The sequence below is a fragment of the Peromyscus californicus genome, unplaced genomic scaffold (genome assembly GCF_007827085.1).
Source record: "Peromyscus californicus insignis strain IS unplaced genomic scaffold, ASM782708v3 Scaffold_13__1_contigs__length_99412109, whole genome shotgun sequence".
NCBI classification, from domain to species: Eukaryota; Metazoa; Chordata; class Mammalia; order Rodentia; family Cricetidae; genus Peromyscus; species Peromyscus californicus.
This window is the reverse complement of record NW_026294424.1, coordinates 33,938,327-33,957,168: the sequence shown is the minus strand read 5'-3', so window position 1 is coordinate 33,957,168 and position 18,842 is coordinate 33,938,327. Positions and strand designations below refer to the sequence as shown.

Genomic DNA, 18,842 nt, shown 5'->3' with positions numbered 1-18,842 from the left:
CTTCAGAGCCAGGCTGTGGGAACCCAGCTCTAGAAGTCCTATCCAGTGAGGGCTCTGCCATTTGTGTTCACTGAGTGAATAACCAAACACACCCATTCTGCAGCCTTGAAGACCAAGTCCTAGGTTTAGGATGTGATGGTCTCAATTGGCCCTCTTCCAAGGTTGGCTTTTAACTGCAGTACCTTCCAGGTTGAGTTCCCTACCCCATCCCACCCCAATACCTGGTGTTTACCTGAGAAGTAATTACCCCATGAGAAACTTTGTCCCCCATGTTTACTGGGAAGATGAACTCTACCCCAGCCATGACTGGAGCTTGTTCTGATAGACTCTGTGTTTCTTACCTGACTGTTCACTATTATAACATTAGTAGACTCCATCTTTAATCAGAACAAGTGGGGCCGGTTTGCACTCCTAAGACGTGAGCAGCTTCCTTCTCTGACAGCACGTTCTGAAGGGCGTTGCTCCAGCCTGAGCATCGCTTTGGAGGGATAACAGAGAACTCTGTGAGAATGAAAACATGCTACTTGGCAGTGGGGAGGGGAGTGCTGTTTCTCTGCATGATTGATCTACGCAAATCCAAGTCAGTATTCCTCTACCTCAGTGATGACACAGGGAGCCATGAAGCACTTGCCAACGTCTTCTACCCCTGCAGCAGGCTTTCTTTTGTGCCACCAGCCGCCTCCCAAATCATGACACGGAGACTTATTATTAACTATGAATGCTCAACTTTATCTTATGCTTGTCCCTTTAGCTCTTATAATTTATTTTAACCTGTTTCTCTTCATCTAGGTTTTGCCTCAGGGCTTTTTACCTTTCCTTCATTCTGTATGTCCTACTTGATGTTTGGTTGGCTGGCAGGTGCCTGGCAGGCCCTGGCCATCTCCCTCTCTTTCTCCCTCATTCTCTTCTCTCTCTCTCTCTCTCTCTCTCTCTCTCTCTCTCTCACACACACACACACACACACACACACACACACACACACACACACACACACCTAGATTCCTTCTCCTACTTATTCTCTCTGCCAGCCAGCCTCCCTTATCCCTCTCTGCCTAGTTATGGACCGTTCAGCTTTTTATCAGGCCAATCGGGTGCCTTAGGCAGATAAGGTAAAAGAGCAACACACCTTTACATAATTAAACAAATGCAGCATAAACAAATGTAACACACCTTTGCATAGTTACAGCAATATTCCACAACACACCCCCACCCCACGCATTACACCAGAGTTCTCAACTACTTGCTTCCTGTTGGTATCCCTGTCCGACTCTACACTCTCCCTCCAGCTGACCCTGCATTGCAACAGCTCTTCGAGATGGGCCTGGGTGGGCCCCTGCCTGGCTGTACTGCCCTATAGGTATGCCGCCGTGGCAGCCTGCTCGAAGGATCACAGGCTAGTGTTAGTATTTTTCATCATTCTGATGAATTACTGGAAGACTCTATTTGAAAGATCATTTTGGCTCACAGCTTCAAAGGTTTGGATCTACAGGTCACAGCGGGTTTGGGGGGCCTGGTGTGAGGTATAGTACCATGAAGGATTGATGGGTGGAGCTGCTCACTCTGTGGTGGACAGGAAGCAGAGAGAGAGGAAGTGGCCAGCAATAGTGCCTATCTTCCTAGGACATGCCTCTAGCGAAGGCAGAACCCACAGTGAGAAGATCGATAGAGCAGAGAGGCTCGCTCCATAACAGACAGGAAGGGGGAGAGGGAGGTGGCCAGCAACGGCATGTACCTTTTCAATGCTTGCCTACCCTTCCTCTAACTAACACCATCAAGGGATTAATCTATTGATTAAGTTGGACTCCTCACAAACCAGTCCTGTCTCACGATTACACCCACCATCTAGGGGCCAAACCTTCAACCCATGAGCCTTTTGGGCAACACTTCATATCCAAACCATAAGTGTTCTAATTCGGAGACCGAGTCTAAAGTCAGACTCACGCAAATGCTGTAAGTACATGGAAGGTGGTGAGGCTGAGCAACAAGCAGGTAGCTGGTGGCATTAAATGCATTTTAATCCTAGATAGGTTTATAGGAACGTGACCCCACTCTACATGGAGCTGTGTCTGGATCTCATCAATGTCTGCTGCCTTAAGCATCACTCATGCCCATGCAGTTCAGAGTCTGTGCTGGATCTCAGCCTGGCCCTAGTCCTCCTTGAACTGGGTCAGGAGAATGTTTGTGTCTCTGGGGATGAGGGCTGCTAAGGGCTCCAACCCTCCCTCATGCAGGTACTGCTGCTTCTGCCAAGACAGCATCCTTACTTCATGGTGATCCAGCACCTGGCTCTGGAGACAGTGTGGTGGGTGAGGTCTGCTTAGGGGTTCATTCCTGTCCTGACTCTCCCCTCACAGGTGGGATCCCATTCATCCTGACCGGAGAGTTCTTCCAGCAGTCAGAGCGACCGGCAGCCTTCATTATCGCAGGCACAGTCAACTGGCTCTCCAACTTCGCTGTGGGGCTCCTTTTCCCCTTCATCCAGGTAGGCCTGACTAGGGGGCCTCCAGCCATCACTCTGCCTGGGGACTCTAAGACATGGTGAAATTTCTCTGGTTACACTCTGATGGCTGGCTGTCTCTCCATCTTCATTTCCCTCCCTCTCCCCACCGCTCTCTCTCTCTTGCCTCCCTCTGTCTCAACTCATATTATTGCCCCAAGGAAGGAAGCATATGTACTTTGACTAAGATCCTCTTTTCTCCCTCCTGTTCCTCTCTATCCCACTTTCTACCTCTCCCTCCTCCTTCCTCCTGTCCCTCCATCCCATCCCCTTTTCCTCTGTCCCTCCTCCGTCCTGTCTCTTCTGGGAGCTGGACCCAGATGCTATGGACTGCCTCCTGAAGAATGGGTCACTTATTGCTGAGCGTGTTCAGGAATCCTATATTGTGTCCTGAACCTATGAATTATGGACCACTCTTGCAATGTGCTCATCACTGTGTCAGACAAAACCTCAAAGAAATTTTGCAGTATGTGTCCTACATACACTCCAAGCCTCCCAAGGAAGACAGTGATTGGTAGGGAAATACCAACACATTCCGGAACCAGATGCAAATTCACTGGGGTTTGCAGTGTTTGGGGCAACAAAAATGAGTGAGCCCCAGCCTGTGGTTCTGAGGCACGTGGACTGTTAGAGATGGGGTTCTGAAGCATATGGGCTGCTGGAAATGTGTTCTGCTGTATATGGGCTGTTGGGAGGTGTGGTGGTCCCCAAAGACTTATCAAAGAAAATGGCATTGGAGTAGATACATGAGAAAAGTGCAGAGCAGGGGAGTCTGGGAAGTACAAAGTCCAGGCTAATTTAATAACAGTGCAGAATCCCTGGTACAGGGTCATGCTTGGCCTTGGTGGGAAACAGTGTAGGGGGCAATGCAGCTGCAGCAGGGTGAGGCAGAGGGTGGCTGAGTAGAAAGTAAGCTTATGAAGTTATCCACAGGTCAGAGCATGAAGGACAGGGGCTCTGCAAGAGTTCTACACAGAGACAGAGCCCAGCAGCATTCAATTAGAACGTGGAACTTCCCTACTGCAACACCCTCTAGGGCTCCCTGATCCCCACGACACAGGGGAGTCCACCTGGAGGAGATGAGACTACATCACGTACCTCCAAGAAACAGCCTATCGATCTCTTCTCAAAGGACATTTCAATCCCACCATCCTCCCTGGCCCACTATCCAAAAAAACAAAAAAACACTGCTTAGTGCCAGACCAGCATGCCCCAGCAACCATAGCACCAGCCAGAGGAGAAGAAAGCCCTATCCCCAGCCCACCATGCCCAGACTCAGCACAGCTGCAGACCTGTGGGACAGCTACTTCTCTCATGGCTGCAACCCAGTTCCTCTGTACCACCGCTTCTGTGTGCATGTCATCTCCCATGGCCCTCAGCTGGACTTACTCCTGACTCTCTTACAGACAAGTCCACTGAAGCCAGAGAACAGGTGGTCATCCCAGGCTCCACAGGGCCCACCAAACGCAGCTCCCCTGCCCGATTCTCTCTGTGCTGGTCTGCCATGCACTGCAGCCTTCTCAACGCAGCAGTTAGGAGGCAGGTGCACCATCCAACCTCCAAATCATCTTTGGCTGCATTTAAGCAATGGCTTCCCATCTCACAGTGCTACAAGCCCCTCTAGGGGCTGCAGAGAACAGAGGAACTCATGTTTAGCATTCTCCTCCTTGGGGCCCCTTGCTAGCTGCAGCTAGGACACAACAAGCTGGTTTTTCAATGGACTTTATACCTTCAGTGGGCTTTTCCTGTTTGGTTAAAAGCTAGCAAGTAAAGCCTGGGGTCAGTAAAGTACCCACTACATGGAGAAAATTAGCTTCAAGTTGCCTGTTGGTCGTCTTTCCCACTCCTTCACAGCTGGGCGGTCCCAGGTCTGGGTCTGTGAAGCAGACCTGTCTTCTACACACCTGGGGGTGTGCAAAGTAGAAAACCTTATAGACACTACAGACTTAATGCCATCCTGCCAGGCCGGGAGTGAGAAGCATCCATTGGCATCTATTCACACAAACATCTAGTGAGCATTTACCATGTATCAGCAAATGCTCAACCCTGTCAGTGCCAGGAGGTACAGCCTCCAGCAGCCCTTCGGAGAGGCTCCCAAGGTCACCCCCATGACGCATGTCAGAGCCAGAACCTGAACCCACGTTCCTTATTCTCACCTGTAAGACAAGGAGAGAAAGGAGGCCATTGTTTTTGGCAGATAACTATTCTAAAAGTCCACTTCCACTTGGACAGTGAATTTATCTAAAAAACTACATATGGAGACAGATAAAGAATTACACAGAGAGTCATTCCCCCAGTGTCTTCCCAGGGCTCTGTGTTGATTGAGTGTGTGTGTGTGTGTGTGTGTGTGTGTGTGTGTGTGTGTGTGTGTGCGCCCTTGCACACATTGGAGAGGTTTCCAGCTGAATCTGGATCCACTTGAACTTTATTTCACATCACTCAGATTCGCACATCATTTCCCATCTGCGCCTCCCTCCAGTGACATCGCAGGGCTGCACCTCGTTTGACAGTGTCCCGGGTGTCTGGGGTCTCAAATTTCATATTCATTTTCATTCAGTGTAATTATCCCAGTCCACTCAGTTGGCTTAGTTGTCAAAGAGGAGGTCGTGGAGGGAGCAATGGCCACACATGAGGTGTTGGCTACATACCAGGTCACTAGGCAGCCAGACCACGTAGTGGAAGTTCTTGTTGCTCCCACGGATCAGTCAGAATGAGCTGTGTTTTCTGCAAGAACTAGTTGCCCCCAACTGAGGCCTGTAGACAGGAGAGGGGTTCTTGTTTCCAGTCACCCAGTTTGTGGTAACTCATTACAGCAACCATTGAAATAAATACAAAGCAAGCCAAGCAATCGAGTGACTGTGTAGCTGGCTCTCCCTGGGCACATCACATAGTGTGACTCATGTAATCCCACAACAGGTCTGTGAGTCCCATGTCCCCACTAACCTCCTTTTACAGATAGCCGTTGAGGCACAGAAATGTCAAGTCACTTTCCCGGGGTTGCCCGCTAACAAGTGCTAGAAATGAGACCAAACCTACATGCTCCAGAATGTTCATTCTCAACCACTGCAGCACGCAGCCCTAAATCTCAGGCAGTGACACCCATGCAGAGACTGAGAGAGTGAGAGTGATGTCAGGGGCTCTAAATGGTTTTTAGATTGATTCTTATAAAATCCTTGAGGCTCATTGCTTTGGCTAGTAGGATAGCTGGTGGCAGCCATCCCTGACACTTGGGTATCCCCTGTGGCTACAGGACAGGCCTACATCAGCCCTGCATGTCTTGGGTTCCTACCAGGGATACATATCAGATAGCTGTGGGTTCCTAGGATACTAATTTAGAAGGTCAAGCAAGTGTCTTGTTTTTATTATGTTTATTTATTTAGTGTGTGCGTGCGTGTGTGCGTGCGTGTGTGCGTGCGTGCGTGCGTGCGTGTGTGCGTGCGTGTGTGCATACATGTACCTCAAACCTGTGCATAGGTCAGGGAACAATTTGCAAGCATCTGTCCCAAGCTAGATCTTGTATATTCTGCATGCCTCAGGGCAGGGTGGTGCCAGTCTGTGTGGGGTACTTAATGCGCAGGGAAACTGTGGGTGAGTGCTTAGATACTCGGAGGCTGGATTGGAGTGGGAGACTCTGAGCAGGGAGACCTGAGGCTGGGAGTCTGTGGTTTACCAGGGATCCTGTAGCAAAAGGCCTGGAGCAAGCAGGGAGGGAAGGAAAGTCCTGTAAAGACAAGGTGAGGGACATGAGGGAGTACCTGCATGGAGATGCTCTCCCCTGGCTGAGCAGACAGCCAGACTGGCAACAGGCACTTTGCCACCAAGCAGCTCCACCCCCGACTCTCCTCTTGTTTCTGCAAAAGCAATCTACTGTTGACCCTCAGCAGCCTTTTCTTCCAAGTGGTGGTGGGGCACAGGGCCTCTGAACTGGTCCAGTGGAGAGATCTGCATAATTGAAATGAGGCATCATCAAAGCAATAAGGCCTTATCTGTAGGACAGTGGCTCCATCTGGCCGCTTCTGACCAGAGCTCCCTCCTTGCAGAAACCTTGCCTTTAAATTCAGCTGCTTCTCAGCCCATGCTCAGTTATCCCAGTTACCAGAAGTGCTACCTTGTGATCAGCTTGTAGCCCACAGGACAGACATGGTTGTAACATGGGCTCTAGCCACACAGAGGCTTCAAAATGATTGAGTCCCTCTTATTTCATAGGTCACATAGGTTGGGGCAAACTTGAAAACTTGTAGCTCCTGCAAGTAAGCAATGGCACCAGCTCAGGCTACATAGAGAGTTCAAGACCAGCCTGGACTACACAAGATTTTGTTTAAACACACACACACACACACACACACACACACACACACACACACACACAAATAAACAAGGGAGTGAAACAAAACCACATGGATGGTGTAGATACAAAGATAGATAGATAGATAGATAGATAGATAGATAGATAGATAGATAGACAGAAAGACAGACAGACAGGTAGATAGATGATAGATAGATAGATAGATAGATAGATAGATAGATAGATAGATAGATAGATAGATAGGTAGATGATAGATCTATCATAGATACATAAAAAGATGACATACATATAGTCAGATAACAAGTTGACTTTGGTTTATTTATCAAAGACACACACATAACTTTGTCCAGTATTAGAAGAACATTGTAGGACAAAAGAAAAGAGCAGTGATCGAGACTAAAAATGAGAGAAATAAATAAACACAAACAAGAAGGGGTCCCAGCACAGACCACAAGTGTTAGTGTGTCAAGAAATGGGGTGTGTTGGGGGCTGAGGGGATGGCTCAGTGGGTAAAGCACTCGCCACACAGTGTGAGGACCTAAATTCAGATCCCCAGATCCCCAGTACCCACGTAAAGCTGAACACCGGAGCGTATCTGTAGTAATCCCAACACTGCAATCGTGAGATGGGAGAGGCTCGGTGAATCCCCGGGAGCCCGTGGGCTAGACAACCTGCTATGCACATGTACACAGCAGCAAACAACAAACGACAGTCTCAAACGAGGTGGAAGGCAAAGACTGGCGCCTGGGGTGGGTGACTCTCGGATGTCCACATAGCATCCGTGTGTATGTGCACGTGTGTGCGCATGTGCATGCACACACAAATTAAAAGGAAAAGAAACGAGGGATATGGTTAATTCAATCCTATGTACTTGAGGTTGGAGTGGAGTAAGAGAGTGCAAAACAGAACACTAAGAAGTCCACGTGTAAATCACCCACAACCTGAGCATCACTGCCGATGGCCAGAGAGCCAGAACTGAAGGTTCAGTCCCACCGGCCCCGTGCCTGAGAGCCCACACACCAGGGACCCTGCCCTGAGCAAACCAGCATTTCATTGGCTGTCCTTTTGCATGAGCCCACAGCCAATGTTTTATGTAGGTTATCTCAGGAAACCTAACACAGCCCTGCAGGGCTCATTACTCAGCTACTACCAAGGGTGTGAGTGGGCCCCAGAAGACAGAAACCAGAGGGAACATGCACTGATTGGCATTTATTTCTTCCTCCTGCTTCTGTTCCTCCACCTCTTTTTTTGTTCCTGTGAGATTCTTAGGGAATTTAAATTATAAATGATTCAGTTTGCTGCAGAAACTATGAAAATATCATGGACAGAAATGACCCACATTAACGTCTTCTTTCCTTCCAAATATGAAATGGGGATCTGTATATGTGCAGGTGCATGAGTGCACGTGTGTGTGTGTGTGTGTGTGTGCTTTTTGTTGTTATTGTTGTTTGGAAACCACTGAGTAGATTGGAAGCCCATCTAATCTAGCTTGAACTCATACTACCTGTATAACACCTGGAAAGGCTGCTCTCAGGTGATGCCACATTCGCAGGGATCAGGGCCCAGGACTTCAGTGTGCCTGTTGTTCACTGTGCAACACCTGTCCTTTCTATGGTGACCAACGTGCCCTCAGGTGTTCGCTCAAAACTCCCCCAGACAGCCCAAATCTTGAAACATTGGTCAGTCCCAAGCAACTGGGACAGTTACCAGTCACCCACAGTCACCCTCATCATGTCTCGACAGTCTCTTGCCTCCAGCCCTGCCTGTACCTCTGGCTCCCTGCCTCAGACAGTTCCCACAACACTGCATTTGTTGGTGGTTGCTGTTCATGACCTTTTTTGCCAGGCAGTGTGTAGGCAAAAAAACCTTCTGGATTGCCTGAGCAGACTTTGGGACCAAACCAGGTGACCTTGAATTCCAGTCATGCCACTCGGCATCGAGGTCGGGGGCGGAGTCATCTTAACTTCCCTGATGACTGTCATGGTCTTGTCTTTGAAACAAGAATGGTGCCTGTTTTTTTTTGCTTTGTTTTTGTTTTGTTTTGTTTTGTTTTGTTTTGTTTTGTTTTGCAAGAGGGATCTTAAAAGACACCCTGCATGGTGTCTGCATGGGAACTGCAGCAAAGCTGCTTGTTGTGATCGTGACTACTGAAAAGTTGTTGTCTGTCCTGATATCCTAGACAGAGAGACAGGAAGGAAGAGAAGGAGGGAGGAAGGGAGGGGGAGATGAGGGAGAATACCAACACTTCCAGGGCATTCGCGGCCAGACACAGAAAACACCAGAAGGAACAGTCTATATCAGATGCTTTGATGAGATCTTAAGACGCCAAAGAGTGACATGTGTCCCCAGGATGTAGGAAGCCACTACTTCTCAGCTGAGAGCCACTACCACACATGCAAGAGAACATCTTAGATAGGTGTTTTCGCTGTCATGGAAGACAGGCTTGAACCCAGTGTGAAGGATGGAGAGGCACTTCCTAAGCATGGACACATAGTTCTGGCCACTTCTTCACAAACGTATAGATTATTATGGCGGAAATGAGTCATTCCAACTCCGAGCACCTTCTTGTGATAAATGAGTTGAATAGCTGCTTCTAAACCTAACCTAGAACTTCATTAGGTCATAATTTCATCACCTCCAGAGCATGCTGGGTTTTTGTGGCCTTGTGTTTAGGCAATGCATGCCCCTCCTCTGAGCCCACCCAACCACACCACTACAAAGTAGGCCATAGGTCCACTCTGTGCGAGCCAGAGTCAGAATTCCCAATGTATTTCTTGTTTCCTTGCTCTGGGAAGCAGTTCTGATTCAGAGCAGTAAGAGGGAAAAAAAAACGAAGATTTTTTTTTCTTTAATCTCAAGGGCCTTTTCCTAAAAGTAGTATTTTGCCAAAATTGCCTCGTATTTTTAGCATAATTTAACATTCTACTGTATTGTGAGAAGAAATTTTCCTCCCTGAAACAAAAATCTGAACCACTTTAATGGTCGTCTAATGACATAAAAGATGTGTTTTCAGAGGCGACGTGACTGTGACTAGCAGCACCCCTGACAGCTGGAACAAAACAGGGATGTGAAGAGGTGGTGGCAAGAGCCGAGTATCCACCCCAAGTGAGGCTCCACTCCACCCACAGATTCCGTGAGCTTGTGTCTTAACTGATGCCTGGCCCAGTTCCCGCCCTCATTAGCATTGACTTGACCGGCTCACGTCCTCAGTCCAAGCCAGGGTCCAACGCGGGGCAAGGCAGCTTTGGAGAAGAACGTGCTGCTGAGTTTCCATCCCCTCCTGCCCCTCCTTCCAGCAGCATGAACATGGCAAATAACACGGACTGTCCTGGCAGGAGTGAAGACAGTCTAAGGAGAGACACTTATGCCCCACCCATTGGCACCAATAAAGCAATGTACTGCAAGGAATCTCGTAATTCAGGCAGGGAAAGGCTAAAGCCATGGTGCCAGCCGGAGGACATCCTGGTTCCAGGGAAAGAGCTTTCACTGAGTTCTGACAACTTACCAGACCAATGTGCAGGATGAAGCCAATGTTGGCAATGAAGGCAATGTTGATTAATGACAGGTCAGGTACAGGACTGCTTAGTTATGCATACCTCTTGTCTTCTTAGTTAAACCTAAACCTCGTTTCAAGACCTCCAAGAGTGGCTTGTGACTCACTGGACATCATTATTTGTTCCTTTGCCCAGTGTGGCCACTTCAATACATCTCCCTCTGCTTTTTTTAAAAAAGATTTATTTATTTATTTATTTATTTATTACGTATACAGTATTCTGTCTGCATGTGTCCCTGCAGGCCAGAAGAGAGAGCCAGATCTCATTACAAGTGGTTGTGAGCCACCATGTGGTTGCTGGGAATTGAACTCAGGACCTCTAGGAGAGCAGTCGGTGCTCTTAACCACTGAGCCATCTCTCCAGTCCCCTCCCTCTGCTTTTAAACACCCTTTGTCTCTGAGTTGTATCTTGAGGATGGATGGCTGAGCCTAGGTAGATAGAGCTGCCAAGGACCAGGCTCTGATCCTAACGACTCCAGTAACAACCTGACTCCAGCTTGGGTTTTTTTGTTTGTTTGTTTGTTTGTTTGTTTGTTTGTTTGTTTGTTTGTTTTTCATCTGTAAAGAGGAACAAGGCAGGCCTGTAAATGGCCCCAAAGATCTGGCTCTGTAGTGGGGCAGAGTAAATGTTCATTTGCAAAAGCTCCTCCCTTCTTCTCCCTCCCCAACCTGACTCTGTAACAGCCTCCTTCTGCAGAGCCAGTGATTGGTACTGCGACTTCCAGCGCGAGAACAAGGAAAGAGGGGTGGTGAGCAGGCATGTCTGCCTCAGTTCTGTACCTCCCCTAGGCCAGTACCCTCAGGAAGAAGGCCTATCCTAGCTATGTGCTGCTATCATGAAATGCCACGGGCAGGGTTATCTTTATGAGGCTGGAAGTCCAAGACCAAGGGATCGGTGGATCTGGTGGAGGCTGTTCTCTGTTTCCAAGATGGTGCTCCCCAGTGTCTTCTCACGTGGAAGAAGGTGAAGGGTGAGAGGAGGCTGCCTAGTTCCCTTCATCTCAGTATGAGGTTTTGAATCCCATTTGTGATGGATCCACCCTTATGATTTGGTCACCCCATAAAGGCCTCACCACATTGTGAATTCAGCCCCAACACATTGGTTTGGAAAACTGCATCAGGGACCCAACAGCACTTTTCATCTGGGGGTCCCTCTGTAGACTCGGTGCCCAAGAGATGGAGTCTCTCCCCCTACTTTTCCTACACTTTTGTCCCTGAAACTCACAAAGAAGGGGACAAGTGTCCTATCCCCAGATGTTGCAGGTGCTATGGGTTAACTGGAGTCTGTGAAACAGAATAATCCAAGAGGCCTCATGATGTCCTTTGGGGAGTGAAGACAAGCACATAGTAACTCAGAAGATGGTAAAGACATCCCGGACAGCTCCAGGAGTGCCCTGGCTAGGGTAGAGAGCCTTGGGACACTCTTGGACTCAGTAAACATCCACTGCTGGTCCTCTGTCTATCCACAACTCCCTGCATTCTGGCCATGCAAGAAAAACAGCAATGTCCACCCTCCCATAGCTTACCCTCAGTGGGGAGAGAATTAATTAACAGGCGGTTCTATGCTCTATGATCCATAATGATGCATGATTAGAGACAGTGAATCAGGTCTGGAGGGCACCCTCTCAAAACAAGAGTTAGAGAAAGTCTCTCTAAGGAAGGACCCATAGGCAGAGAAAGTGAGAAAGCAGAATGTACAGGTGTTTTTGACAATTGTGCCAGGAAGACAGTTGATGGCATGTGCAAAGGCCCTGGGGCATGATATTAGGAACAGCCATCAGGAAGGTAAAGCTGGAGCAGAGAAGAAAGGAAATGACCTCAGAGAAGTAAAAGGGACTAGAAATAGAATTGGTGAAAACCCTGGCGTTGCTTCTTGGGAAATGACACCCCAAAACCATTGTCTCCTTGTCTTTGATCAATGATGTCTGTAGTCCAAAGAAGTCAGGCCCGGCAGCTGTAACCAAGAAGACTTTGAGAGCTAAGGAGTTGGGCTCTCATATAGCCAAAGGTTGGTGTGAACTACCCGTGAAGTCAAGGATGACCATGAACTTAGGGTCCTCCTGCTTCTACTCCTGGGACTGCAGGTGTGTACTTAGCAGCCAGCAAGTCCCAGGAATCCCCCTGTCCCAGCCCCTACTCCCAGTTCTGGGGTCACAGGGAAGTGGAGTGTGCAACCACACCTGGCATTTTACCTGGGTGCTAAGGATTCCAACTTGGCTCCTGGTGATTACTCAGGAGCCATCTCTCAAGCCCAGGAAGCCTTTTATTGAACAAACCTTTACTGAGAGCCAAGTACCATGTCAGGGGCCACAGAGGCTCGAAGAGTCCCTGGGAAGCCCAGCATCTCACTGAGGTCTAATTAGGACACAAGCAACCGTGACTATGCCCAGCATCTATCTTCTGGTCTTTCTGTTTTTGTACAAGGCTGTACCAATGAGTGAGGTAGATCTTCTGTGTACCAGGGGAACAATATATATCCTTGATACCATGATCCATATTTTTCCTACAAACTGGGGATTTACGGTTCTCTTGTGTGTCATGGGAGAGGGAAGAATGTGGTCATGGTAAAATGAACCTAAGATAATATTCATCAAGGATTACATTTTCCTTCCTTAATGGTCAGTTTTTAAACACCTACTTTGGAGAAAAAGAATACAGAACAATAAAGACTGAGTTTTGTTGTTGTTTTTTCTCATCTTGATCATGGCGGGTAACTGATTTATCTCCACTTCCTTTGAGACTGGTTCGAGTATCATGTGGCTCCACCTGGCTCTTGCAGCAGCAGCCGCCACTGTGGGGTTTTACCTAGCACTCCTGGCGCATGAGTACTAGCTGCAGAGGAGAATCTTGCAATGTGGCTTTACAACCCGCTAGCTCGTTTGCTGACTGTTTACGGGCTGTTTTTGTCTCTACTTTTCCACAGAAAAGCCTGGACTCCTACTGCTTCCTTGTCTTTGCCGCGGTGTGTATCACAGGGGCTATCTACTTTTATTTTGTCCTCCCTGAGACCAAGAACAGAACCCATGCAGAAATCAGTCAGTCATTCGCCAAGAGGAACAAGGCTCACCCCCCAGAGGTGAAGACTGACTCAGCCATGGCAGAGGAGAAGGCTAACAGCCAGCCTGAGCCAGATCCATCCTCCACGCTAGACAGCCATGGCCAAAACCAAATGTCTAAATGTGTGTTCTCACTTCAGTAATCCAAGGCTTTCCCAAAACTTAGAAGGTTTCAGCTGATTGAAGCCATATGAGACTGTTGTACTGGGGTGTTAGGAAGAAGCCTGAGGGAATCAGACCTCACATCTGTTTCTTCACAGCTGCCCCTTCCAAACTCCCCTTGGAAGCATTCCCTAGGTTTGGTACTTTCAGCATTCTATACAGACCAAAGGCTGCCTCCTTCATGACTGAACTTGTAGTTTTGAAATAAAGTTGGAGGAAAGGCATCAGGTTGCCCACTCAGAGGAAAGTCTTCTGGTCTGATGGACACTCGTCGTAAAGGGAATGACAGCCGGGGCTTGTCCAAGCTGTGCTGTTGCTAAGCAACCCTGCCCAACCTGCCCTTGGCCTCCAGTCTCTAAGGACCTGGACCTTGGTCCTGCCTGGAAGTGTTCCAACTTCCATGGGAAGATTCTTTGTCCACACTAACAAATGCCTGTTGCTAATCTGCCTCTACCCTGTGGACTTGAGGCTTAGGAACACCTCATTCCAACCCACCATGCTGCTGATCCTACCAACACAGGCTTTGTCCCCAGCGCTCAAGGCTGCCAGGTCTGGGGCTGTCTTTAGTTCAGACTATTACAGAGAGCACACAGAAGAACAATAAATAATATGAGAACAAACTTTCTGGAAAGTAGGGGGCAGAGACTGCAAGTTGAGCTCTGACACTGAAAATGACTCTAAGACTAAACCTAGGTTTGATGGGAAAGAACACTGGGATTGATTGGTAATGCCTGCCCTGGATGCAGAAATGACAGTCTCTGCTCCTGAGCCTCGCGTTTGTAATGTGAAGGAGATTCATCTTCAGAAGTCACAAGCTGCCTGGAAAGACACTCGCCGTCACTCATAGTGCTCAGGTGAAGGCTGGGAGAATCACCTGCCTTAACAGTTGTTAATGGAGTCCAAGAGTCGGTTCTAGAGTAGGGTGTTTGAGTGGGTGTCTGGTTGGAGCAACTTGCATTTTGCCGTCATTATGTGTAGCTCATCGTTTGGCTGAGTCCCTTCTTCTGCCTCTAAAACAAAGTGCCTATGTAGCTGAGAGTTTTCCTGTGTCCCACCTGGCCTGCAGTCAGGACAAATATCTCTCACTCATCAGTCCCGCAGCCGCTCAGACCCAAGTAAACACACAGTTATTTACAAACTGTATGGCCATTAGCTCAAGCTTATTACTGACAAGCTCTTACACTTAAATTAACCCATAATTCTTATTTATGTTTAGCCACGTGGCTTGGTACCTTTTCTCAGTTCTGCCTTCACATCTTGCTTCCTCTTGTCTGACTGGCAACTCCTGACTCAACCTTCCTCTTCTTCCCAGAATTCTCCTTGTCTGCTTATCCTGCCTATACTTCCTGCCTGGCTACTGGCTAATCAGCATTTTATTTATCAACCAATTAGAACAACACATTCACAGCATGCAGAGCGACATTGCCCATCATACCTATGACAAATGTCATAAGTAAATGGTAGGTACTTAAAGTGGCATTAGTGTGTGTAAGTTTAAGATGCATGGTACCAGACAGAGAAGTCCCCAGGCCAGGCAACACTGCTGTTTTCCTGACTATTCTAGATGAGGGTGACCTTAACCAAAACCTGTGCTCTGATTTTTCCTGCCCTGTTGAAGACTCTTCATCTGGGCCTCTTCATGGGTGCATTCCCAGCTCAGAGCACCATGCCATGCAGCATTGGTTTGAACAGTGTGTTTAAGTATGGAGAGAACGTAACACATGGATTTGACAAATGCCCGTCACAAAGGGAGCCGAGTAACTTGTAAAACAGAAATCCTAACATCTGAAAGCTGTCCTTCACTTGGAGATTTACGTATTCTGTCAATAAATATTTATTAGTCAGTAACCAGTCTGCTTTGGCTGGATACTGAAAATACATCTATGAGCAAGGAAATACCAGGCTGTGACCTAGACACTGTCATGTCTGACAGAAAAGATGGAAAGTCAAAGCACCAACGATGAGGTGTAGTGTGATCAGTACTGGGGTAACAGTGGTATGGGAACTTCCGACAGGAGGAAGAGTTGGGGTGGCAGCTGAGAGTGCCTTCTCAGACAAGGGACAGAGCAGAGCCAGGACCAGTGTGACCATGAGGTCAGAGGTGGTTATTGCATGTTCTTATATTTGAAATTATAATAAAGCCACACTAAGGGCACTTTTTGAAAAATGAATCTCATAATAAAACTGATCATCTCACATGCTTCATTGTTTTACTTTTTGCACAGCCCTGTTCATTTCCTGCCTGGTGTTAATCCACTTACACACACACAGAATATATAAAACACAATTACAATGATCTTTCTCTTATCTCCTTATTTTTCCCACTTGATATTAAATACATCATCTGAACCCTGAAGACTTTTGGGCACATTCTGGTGCCCGCCACAGAGGCAGAGAATTTCTTACCATAGAAATCTGTTTCTCAGATGCTGGAAGAAAAAGGGGAACCAGGAATCAGAGCCAGGCGTTCACTGGGGGCCTGCAGGCCAAAGTTTCGCTGGCTGGCTGTGGCCATTTGCACCCTGCATCCTTGTGTGGTCCTCAGGAGACGCTCGGCTACCAGCCTCACTTTCTGATTCCCACCCAAGAGCTCGGGGTGACCTCACCCCTTGTAGGTCCATCAGGTCCATTTCATCTCTCTCTTTATATCCAAACCATGGAAGTCGGTATTTCCTCCTCTCAGAGTCCCAGAAATAGGTAATTCTTTCAGCTTCTGGTGCTAACATGCACATAGTAGGCCATTTCTCTCTGGCTAATTATCACCAAAAACCTAGACAGAATCATAATGCAAACACATGCAGACTGAAGATAAGAAAGCAGGCAAATTGCAGGTGGGATTCCAACTTGAGGAACAGCTCATGTAGCCATGAGTTCCTGCATCTTTCCCTCCCACATCACCTGCTCACTCTCCAAGATGGCAATGTCCAGACCACAGAATGGGTACCCAAAGAAGAAGCTCTGGAAGAAACCATTCCTCCCTTCAGAGTGACAGGAGGAAACTTAGGGCTCTGCCTGGAGATGACAGCAGGAACCACACAGGCACTGAAAGAAAAACCCTTCTCTTTGATGAGAAGCTGGGGACATAAGCCTCTAAGCTCCAAACAGAACAGGGGAATGCCGATTATTCAATCATTCTCTCTGCGTCTCTCTGCCTCTCTGCCCCCAAACCCTCCCCTCTCCCTCTCCCTCCTCATATTGCTGCTTTGTTTCAGATACAAGCCCCTGTAAAAGATAACACAGTAGTGGGGGGAAAATCTTGCAATTCTAACCAAAAGAGAAGACTGCAGAATGGCGGGGTGTGTGGGTAAAGAGAGCTGAAGACAGGAACACCCTAAATCCGTGGATGAGATTCTGGTTTTGCACCAGCGTGAAGTTGATCAGAGGAATTTTGAGGATCAAAATGCATATGGACCCCAGCACAGGCCCATCCAGTTCTCAGGCACACACATGGGGTGGACCTACAAAGAGCACAGAGACTGAAGTGGGAGTCAGCACCCACAAAGCATGGGTAAGAACTTTTGATCTGAATTTAACCAGGTTAACTGTTTGCTTTCAAATAAAATCACACAGAAGATTTGAATAAGTGTCCATTATAATATTCAAAATACACAGGATAAACTAAAGTATGTGTGTGTGTGTGTGTGTGTGTGTGTGTGTGTGTGTGTGTGTGTGTGTGTGTTAACAGGATTAGAAACTGGCCAGGTAGGACAGAGCTCCAAAGCATCAGCTCTGAGAATGTCCTTGCTTTGCAGATGTGAAAATTTGAGTTCAGATCTTAGAGCCCATGCAAAAATGTGGGTGTGACCATTGGTCTATTCACCAAAACCCCAGGGTTCTGAGGGACAAGGACAGGAGGATTGCTGGGGCTTACTTACAGGCTAACAGCACAGCTCCATGTTCAGTGAGAGCCTCTGTCTCAAAGAAATAGATGAAGAGTGACAAGACACCCAGTTGCCTCCTCTGGACCCCACACTCATGTGCACAGGCACACACATGGACACCCATGAGTAAAGAGTAAAAGCACATAGATTACATGCAGATACACCAATCGTACTTATACAAACACACACAAAAAGAAACAAAAAGGCCGGGCGGTGGTGGTGCACGCCTTTAATCCCAGCACTCGGGAGGCAGTGGCAGGCAGATCTCTGTGAGTTCGAGGCCAGTCTGGGCTACAGAGTGAGTTCCAGGAAAGGTGCCAAGCTACAAAGGGAAACCCTGTCTTGAAAAACCAAAAAAAAAAAAAAAGAAAAGAAAAAAGAAAAAAAGAAACAAAAAGAAAAAGGAAAAAAGAAAGTGTTGTACCTATCCAAGTATTCACTGGTCGATTCCAGAACATGATGCAATTGCCCAGTAAACAGGTAGAGAAAGATGGTTAGAAATTGGCTGGACTCTACTTCTGGCAGCTGGATTTAGTGATGTCAGTTAAAGCACTGGCTGAACTCACCATGTCCCCACAAAGATGAGGGAGCTGCAAGTACCAAGTGGGACAGAGTCCACTTGCTGGCCTTGAAGGGAGAGGAAGGGTCCTGAGGTAGGGACTGCAGATAGCCTTTCAAGATTGGGAAAGGTGGGGACTGGGCATGCTAAGAGTAGTGTTCTGGAATATTATTTTAAGATGTATGGAATTTGTTTATGCTGTGAAACTTTTGTTTAATGATGCAAACATTATGTTGCATTCTTCTATGTTGCATTTGTTTAACTCTGTGAAGCTGTGTTACTTTGCCTGTCTAAAGCACCTGATTGGTCCAATAAAGAGCTGAATGGCCAATAGGGAGGCAGGAGAAAGGATAGGAGGGACTGGCAGGCAGAGAGAATAAATAGAAGGAGAAAAAGAGGGATCAAAAAGCAAGAGAGATCAAGGAGCGAGAAAAGAAGGGTCCAGCCACACAGCCCACACAGCCATGGAGTAGGAGTGAAAGCAAGATTACAGAAGTAAGAAAAGGAAAAAGCCCCGAGGCAAAAGGTAGATGGGATAATTTAAGTTAAAAAAGCTGGCTAGAAATAAGCCAAGCTAAGGCTGGACATTTATAAGAAATAATAAGCCCAATAAGTGTGATTTATTTTGGAGCTGGATGGAGGGCCCCCCAAAGAGCCAAGAGTAAAGAGTAAAAACAAACAACAGAGGAGTGCAGCCCAGCATCTTCACCTTCAGAACTTCCGATTCCCAGACTGTAAGACAACAAATCTGTGTTGTTTTAGCCCAGGAGGAGAGCGTGGATCATTCCTTTTAAATTTTCGTCTTTTACCTCTTGGTTCTGAAATACA

General features: G+C 47.6%; 1 protein-coding gene across 2 annotated transcripts in view; it reads left to right on the top strand.

Annotated features, from left to right (window-relative positions):
• Slc2a9 (solute carrier family 2 member 9) overlaps window positions 1-15,842 on the top strand; it is a 143,752-nt gene extending 127,910 nt beyond the window's left edge. For both annotated transcript variants that reach the window (XM_052734817.1, XM_052734816.1), the window contains 2 exons: window positions 2,355-2,482; window positions 13,280-15,842. In XM_052734817.1, the coding sequence (XP_052590777.1) occupies window positions 2,355-2,482; window positions 13,280-13,555 (404 nt within the window). In that variant the 3' untranslated portion in view covers window positions 13,556-15,842. The remainder of the gene's footprint in view (window positions 1-2,354; window positions 2,483-13,279) is intronic.
• Window positions 15,843-18,842: the final 3,000 nt, after the last annotated feature.